This window comes from Lactuca serriola, chromosome 5 (assembly GCF_051521515.1).
Source record: "Lactuca serriola cultivar US96UC23 chromosome 5, Lser_US96UC23_V15, whole genome shotgun sequence".
Classification (NCBI taxonomy): Eukaryota; Viridiplantae; Streptophyta; class Magnoliopsida; order Asterales; family Asteraceae; genus Lactuca; species Lactuca serriola.
The window spans coordinates 90,293,072-90,301,087 of record NC_136412.1 but is presented as its reverse complement, the minus strand read 5'-3'; the positions used below and the strand labels follow the sequence as shown (position 1 = coordinate 90,301,087).

General features: G+C 32.3%; 1 protein-coding gene across 2 annotated transcripts; it reads left to right on the top strand.

The window, feature by feature from the left end:
* The first annotated feature begins 3,518 nt into the window (after positions 1–3,518).
* LOC145052758 (uncharacterized) lies at positions 3,519–7,715 on the top strand. Of its 2 annotated transcripts, XM_079000628.1 has the most exons (14): positions 3,519–4,315; positions 4,764–4,787; positions 4,936–5,014; positions 5,118–5,174; positions 5,268–5,323; positions 5,427–5,658; positions 6,012–6,098; positions 6,218–6,292; positions 6,395–6,478; positions 6,575–6,639; positions 6,731–6,914; positions 7,005–7,093; positions 7,328–7,442; positions 7,540–7,715. In XM_079000628.1, exons 1-14 carry the CDS (start codon positions 3,699–3,701, stop codon positions 7,582–7,584), a joined length of 1,809 nt encoding a protein of 602 aa, XP_078856754.1. In that variant the 5' UTR covers positions 3,519–3,698; the 3' UTR covers positions 7,585–7,715. The 2 variants fall into 2 exon arrangements, with proteins under 2 accessions (XP_078856754.1, XP_078856755.1); XM_079000629.1 differs by lacking the exon at positions 4,764–4,787.
* The last annotated feature ends 301 nt before the right edge of the window (positions 7,716–8,016 follow it).

Here is an 8,016-nt window from a genome sequence, read left to right as displayed (position 1 = left end):
ATGAGAGCGACTTGATTGCATTGCATCCATTGGATTCTTCCATATTTTATAATTTACTATCTTTTGTTACTCTGATATTTTGGATTCTTGGTTTGTCAAACCTAAAACAAAGGGTTACTTGTGTGTTTTGGAAATAGTATAGGAATGGTTATCATATTTTAAAATGAAATTTTGGGTTGAAAATCTGAGACGTTATAAGAATCGACAAAATAACATGTAAGAACCATATACTCGATCTTCTGATTGGTAGATTTCCACTCGATCTTCAAAATAGACTTCAATAAATTCTTCAGCTTGTTCTTTTCTATCTTAAAAACCTTTTCACGGTTTTTTAATGGAAACACGTGAGACGGTTTCTCATTCAAGTCCACACTTTTGCATCATGTTAAATCCCTCCCCAAAAATTATGAAAGGATGCTCATGCATAAGTATCCAATACACTACATACTCTCTCATTTTCATCATATCAAACTTTCCACCGGTAAGGGTGGGAGTGACATATTGTGAATTACTTCCTGAATCAATTACTTGCAAAGTGATCTTTTGTTGTTTTTTTGTCATGAGTTGCTTTTGGGATACATGTCTTCAAGTGTCGTCCTAAAGACTAATACTTAAGCTTGATAATATGGAGAGTCTACTTTTACAATAGTTACACTCTTCTTTCTTAGTCTCATCATATATCTTAATTTTAGTAAAATATGCTCCTATCGGAGAACTCTTTGGTCTTTTATTCCTCTCAAAATGGGGACTTTCTTCATATGTATTTTATTTATAGCTAGAATGGGTGTTTCTGTCATTTATTGGACCATAGTTCTCTTGTTTTCATCCAAAGATGGAGCTGATGAAACATCATAATGCGTGCGTGATTTCATATGTAAATATGTAATACAATATCAAATTATTTTTCAACAGACATGTAAAACTGGTATAAAATTGGTATAAGAACCCAAAGTCTATGTCTAGACACTAGCTTCACGTGTTGAAGCTGCATAAATGATAAAAAACATAAAATCAACTCAGATGCAAAGAAAGAATTCTCATATTAGACTAAGAACTCTTGGATTACTTTTACAACTTGAAAAATCTTACTCTAAACCTATACAAAAAGAAACCAACCTAACAATATCTCTGTCACTCATGTATGTGAAACAATCTAAACTCTACAAGAAAGATCTAAGAAAGCATCTCAATATCTAACATATGAAGAAGATATAGATAAAGAGATTGAGAGTGTTTACTTTGTTTCATTTAGAGAAAACATGAAGTATATACACTAACCCCAACTCTCTTCTAATCTTTTATATATCGTATACAACAACTCTAAAGATTCCATACAATATAGATATGAGACTTTCACATATAACAAAGGAGATAATCATATATATTATTATTCTCTTGAAAAGCTTTCATCCACTTGCTTATGTACAAAATCCAAACACCAAGTTAATATTCTAATCAAACTCTATACAACTCCGCACAAAGAGATAATAATATGTTAGTCTATACACTTGCCAAACATAATAATTGCTACTGGCCCCTTCATCTTTATTCGACTATCTAACAAGTACATTCTATAATTTGTTCTGCACCAAACATACAAAATTAGACAATCAATTTTACTAATACCAAGTTTATGATTGGAAAATGTTAAGAAATAATAATATTCCTCAATAATAAATTACAACAAATATGTTTTTATATGTTTCAACGTATACCTAAAATGTATGTTTACTTGGATTTATTCTAATTGTGACCATTAACAACACTAACATAACAGCCACAATCAATTTATTACATCTATGTATCGAACCAAATGCCAAAGACCAAAAGAGTTGGTTTCATTAATGAAATGAAGGAATCTGGACTTACAACTTCGATGCCGATTTTGTAGATGAGAAGCTTGCGTCGGTCTCAACAACCTTCGGTGAAGCTGAGGCCGCCAGTGGAGCAGTGACGAGGAGTAGGGTTGGTGCAGCGACGACAGATAAGTGGAGGTGGTGGCGGCTTGAGAAGGATAAGGGAATAAATGGATTAAGGGTTTCATTTGGGTTTGGGATGGAGAGATATCATCAGGGGAATAATTTAGTTTTTGTTTTATTTATTTATTTATTAGTTTTTTAGGTTTATGTTATAATCAAATAATTATAAATAAATGACATATATGTAAATTACACCAAGGGCGTGTTTGGCACAGAGCTTTTGTAAGCGTTTGGGAGCTTCTAGCTTTTAGCTTTTGACAAAACGTTTTAGTTTAAACAAAAAGCTTCGTTTGGCAGTACGAACTTTTAGCTTTTAGTTTAAACAAAACACTCAAATTCTAAAAGCTACTTCATGTAGCGTTTAACAAAACGCTACTGAGCTTTTGAAACCAATTTCCATAATTACCCTTAAAAATATATTTATATATTTATTTATTTTTAATCGATTGTCCTTTTATGTAATTTTATATATTTTAAAAGCTTTCAGCTACTTTTGCCAAACATTCATATAACAAATAAAAGCTATAGCTTTCCGCTACCAGCTAACCGCTACCCGCTTCCAGCTAACAACTACTTTTGCCAAACACGCCCTAAGCTCGATTAAGTTTGCTAGCTTTACGAGCCGAATATTTTAGAGATTAATACAGAAAAGTCCTATTATTTTGGGAAATTTTTTAATAAAGTCTTAAAAGTTTTTTTTTTTAACAGAAAAATCCTAATTATTTAACATATTTTCCAAATTAACGAAAAAAACATTTTTTATATTTGAACAAAAATGATAGATTATGTGATTTTTTTCAAAATAATGAAACTTTTTTGTTGAAAAAAAACTTATAGGACTTTATCAAAATATTTGTAAAATTTTCCGTATTAAACACAATATTTTAGTACTTAAGAGCTTGAATGATTTAGGTGTTGTTTGTTTTTCTAAAGCAAAATTTCATTAAGTCTACGGACCACCTCTACAACTCTCTGCAGTAGAAAAGGTGGATCAAACGACTGCAGATTGTAATAAGAAATGTATTTGTTTTTTTTTTTTAACATCTACATGCTTCTGTAAATATTAAAAAATTAAAATAAACTGATTTTATAAACCAAAAATAGTTTTTTAATACCAAAAACTTAATAATGTATAACATTTCAACAATAATTTATGATATTTCAGCAAAAAATAATGATATTTCAACAAAAAATAAAAATATTTTAGCAAAAAATAATAATATTTCATTAAGAAATTATTATTATTCAATATAAAAAAAATCAACAAAAAAAATATAAAAAATGTAAAATAAGATTTCAACAATACATAATCAAGATTTTAGTAAGAAAAAAAAAAAAAAAAAATTACAAGAGATAATACAAGTGGTGCGCAAAACATAAATTTTTAACCCGACTTCTAAATAACAAAACTTCCAGATTAAAAGCGCTGTACGACGCTGCACCGTAAGACGTTTAAAAAAAAAAACAAATTTTTGTAGTTTCTCGCAATACTCTCGGTTACACCTTTTCGTTATGTCCGACTAAAATAAAAACCAACTTCAAATTTATGCTTATATCTGCCTAACAAAAATAGCTCCCAAATTGCACTCGACTACAGAAGCTAGGGTTCGCACTTTCGCACCCATCATCTCTGTCCAAGAATCCACACCAGCTTCACCGATCGAATTCGATCCTCCAAAGCCCTAATCTAGGACTTGGAGAACGACTACAAGTGAGATAATGGACTTCGACGAGTACGAGTACTTGGAGAAGACTGTCGACGAATCCGACACCAGGAATGGTTCATCTTCGAAGACCAAAGACGTCAGCTCGGAGAAGAGCGAAAAGGGTCACAGGCGGAAGGGAAGAGAAGATGATGGCGAAGATGCTGAAGATGACCGCATTGAAGAGCGGAGAAGGAGCAAGAAATACAAAGGGGATGAAGAGAACGGCGGGAGCAGGAGGGATGTAGACAGAGACCGTGACCATGGCCGTAGCCGTGAGGAGAGGTCTTCCCGGTCGGAGCGTCACAGAAGTAGTGGTAGGGATGGAGAGAGAGACGTCGAGAGAGAAAGAGAAAGGGATCGTCGGAGAAGCAGTAGGGATGGCGACAGAGAGAGGAGTTCCAGAGGGAGGGATAAGGACGATGATAAAGATAAAGAAAGGGAGAGGAGAGACAGAGACAGAGACAGAGATAGAGATCGAGAGAAGAGGGAGAAGGAAAGGGAAAGAGAAAGAGAAAGGGAAAGGGAGAGAGAAACGTCTAGAAGGAGCCGAAGTCACTCAAGGCTTGAACGTGAACGAGAGAAGGAATTGATACGAGAGAGAGAAAGAGAACTCGAATCAAGAGAGAGCAGGTGAACAAGTCTTCCTTTTTTTTTATATCTTTTGTGTTAATTCATCTTTCTAGCTGTGTTCTATATGATTTGTTGGTTCTTTGTATGATTGAATGCTCATTATTCCTATAGTACTTGTAGGTCTCTAGTTACATCTTGATGAATCCATGCTAAAGAAAAAAAAATGCATCCCTTAAAAAGAAACACAAAGCTACACAAAACAAATTTAGCTTTTAGTGTTAGTGTTAGCTACCAAGTTTCTAACTTGGATTGAAATCGTAGATGGATTGTTTGCACATACTAATGGGCTAACAATGCGGATTCCCCGAAGAAAAAAGTGGGCTTTATAAGGTCTGTTTGGTTCTTATTTTTTTTATAAAATCTGTTTGACCCTTTAGAAATTTGGCTCACATTCAAATATTCAAATTGTGAGTGGAGATGTTTAACGAATGATGTATTTTATTTTTAGGTTGGCAAACACATATGACATATGGTGCTCTCTCACTCTCACAATCTTTGAAGTTTTTGTTCATTGAGAAGACATTCATAAATCATAATGACAGATTATCAAACAGTGTGTTTTGTGTACCTTTAAATTTTGATTTTGTACTTATTGTTCTTTAAGTTTTTTCACATGACAGGAGACTTAAAGATAAGAAAGATGCAGTAGAGCCAGAAGCAGACCCTGAAAGGGATCAAAGAACCGTTTTTGCTTACCAGGTTTATAATTATTTCTGATGTTGTGTTTCTAAATTCTAAACAAAGTTTATATTTTTATCAACTCTTGTGTTGACATGCATATATTTTTTTTGTTGTTGTTTAGATGCCATTGAAGGCAACTGAATGGGATGTTTATGAGTTCTTTTCTAAAGCTGGAAAGGTAAATAACTAAATACAACAAGTAGTGTTAATTGTTATTTAGTTTTAATTATTTTGTTTTAAGTTTTGTTTATATTATCTTTTGTTTATGTAGGTGAGAGATGTGAGATTGATCATGGATAGGAATTCAAGAAGATCAAAAGGAGTCGGGTGTGTTTGTATCGCTTTTGAAATGCTTTTTTATTTCTATTATTCTATTTCTACAGATGAAGATGTAAAAGTTTATATATTTTAATTTTGGTGTAAATATTAGGTACATTGAGTTTTATGATGCAATGTCAGTGCCAATGGCAATTGCCCTTTCTGGTCATTTACTTCTAGGGCAGCCTGTGATGGTGAAGCCTTCAGAGGCTGAGAAGAATCTTGTTCAGTCTACCGCCACAAGTGGGGCGGCAGGTGGTGGTGCTGGAGCCTTTGGGGCAGTTGACCGAAAGCTTTATGTTGGAAATCTTCACTTCAACATGACTGAGTTGCAACTCAAACAGGTAAAAAAATCAATAATACACTTTGCATAGTAATTAATGGCAGATTAAGTTACTCTTTGGTATTGATCTTTATGATGGAATTGTGGAAGGAATGGAATGTGTGATTCCATTCCATTGGAATGAAGAATATCTAAATAATTTGAAAGTAAAATGCTTGAATTGGGTAGGTATTATAAATGCAATGTGAATGTGATAATAAAAAAATATCTAAAGTACAATGCTGCAATAAAAAGAAGTGAAAGTAGGATGCTTATAAGATAATTATGAGTAGCAAAAATTAAGATTTTACATTTTTTATTTTAATTAATATTATATGATCCTTGAATTTAACTATTTTTTTTTTATGATCTCAGATTTTTGAAGCTTTTGGTCCAGTTGAGCTTGTTCAACTCCCCACTGACCCTGAAACAGGGCACTGTAAAGGTTTTGGGTTTGTTCAAGTCGGTATTAATTTGAATTTTTTTTTAATTATTTATTTAATAATGTGTTTATTAGTAATTTTTAATTTTTTAATCATCCATTGACATTAATATAAAATCCTTAATCTCTTTTCTTGAAGTTTGCTCAACTTGAGCATTCGAAAGCAGCACAAAGCTTGAATGGGAAGCTTGAGATTGCTGGTCGAACTATTAAGGTCATCATTTTACAATTTTTTTGTTCTTTTATTTATAGCTTCTAATTTATTTTAATGATATTTATTTTATTTATTTTCAAAATTTGTTGGTTGTATTTGTAGGTGTCTTCAGTTACTGATCATGTTACTGCACAAGACACAGGAGCAAAAGCAGCAGACTTTGATGATGATGATGGTGGAGGTTTGGTGAGTCCATATAATTCTATTTTTTTTTTTTTTTTTTTTAAATTTATTTATTTAAAACAATCTTGCTTTTAAATTCATTAATTTTTTTATATATAGGCACTAAATGCTCAATCAAGAGCTATGCTTATGGCAAAACTTGATCGCAGTGGTATTACCACAGGGTATGTTTAGGGTCTTCAATCTGAGTTTGTTTAGTTACATGGGTCAGGGGCATTTTCGTCTTTTTTGACATTTTTGGATGGTTATTTGCAGTATTCCTGGAGCTATTGGAGCACCTATAGTTAATGGATCTGGTCCAATTCAAGGAGGTGGTTTAGGCATGAATGTGGCAGCAGCAGCTACAATTCCCATTTTGCCCCCACAAATTGTCTCAGAGCCAATTGGAAACCCTAGTGAGTGTTTGCTGCTAAAGAATATGTTTGACCCTGCTACTGAGGTATGTTCTTTTCTTTCTCAAAAATAAATTTTCACACAATATTATTTCTTGGTTTGGAAGAAATTTATTTATTTAATTATTTTTTTTCAGAGTGATCCAGAATTTGATTTGGACATCAAAGAGGATGTGGGAGAAGAATGCTCCAACTATGGAAGGGTGAAGCATATTTATGTTGACAAGTATAACATTCTTTTTATTTATTTGTTTATTTATCTGTTTCATTGTATATAAGTTGTCAAAAATATGCATCATTATTCATATTCATTATTTCATATTCATATTATTACCTAATGAAAAAAGTAATCAAGTTATTATGTGAACAAACCAAACCATCTAAAAAAGATAGATAATTTAAACAAGTTTGCTATGCAAAGAAGAAATAACCAGGGGCAAAATTGTCATTTTCTTAATAGGGAAAGTGCTGGCTACGTGTATCTACGATTTGAGAGTGTGGAGGCAGCCTCACGAGCTCAACAAGCAATGCATAAAAGATGGTTTGCCCGCAGATTGATTTCAGCCATTTTCTTGGTATTATTATTATTATTATTATTATTATTATTATTATTATTATTATACATTCAACTATTTTCTTATTAAGGCATTGTTTGTTGTAATGAAACTACAGCAACCATATGAATATGAGGCCAAGTTCAAAGGTGTTGCTGCTTGATGAAGAAGATAAAAGTTTTATTATTATTATTATTATTTTCATTTTAAGGTTTTGGTTTTTGCTTAGGAACCTGGAAACTGTGTAATCTATGCATGTATAATGAATGATTCTGGAAGTTTCATTTTTCTTTACATTTATGTAGAATCATATTCAGGTTGCTTTATCACCATATCTTTGATTAAGCCCTGCGTTTGCATGTATCTCAGATAAAGATGCTTAAATCATTTGTTAAAGAGTAAGTTACAGTTGTATGGAAAACCGAGAATTTGTAGAAGATGAGGGCAAAATGGTCATCCTTATAAATTGCTATGAATCAACTTTAAGATGAAATCACAAACAATCAAATATAACAAAAGCTTTGCTGTATTCATTTAAACACTCACAATACCAAAAGAACAAAACGATAATCTGATGGTTTGCTAGATTCGAGAG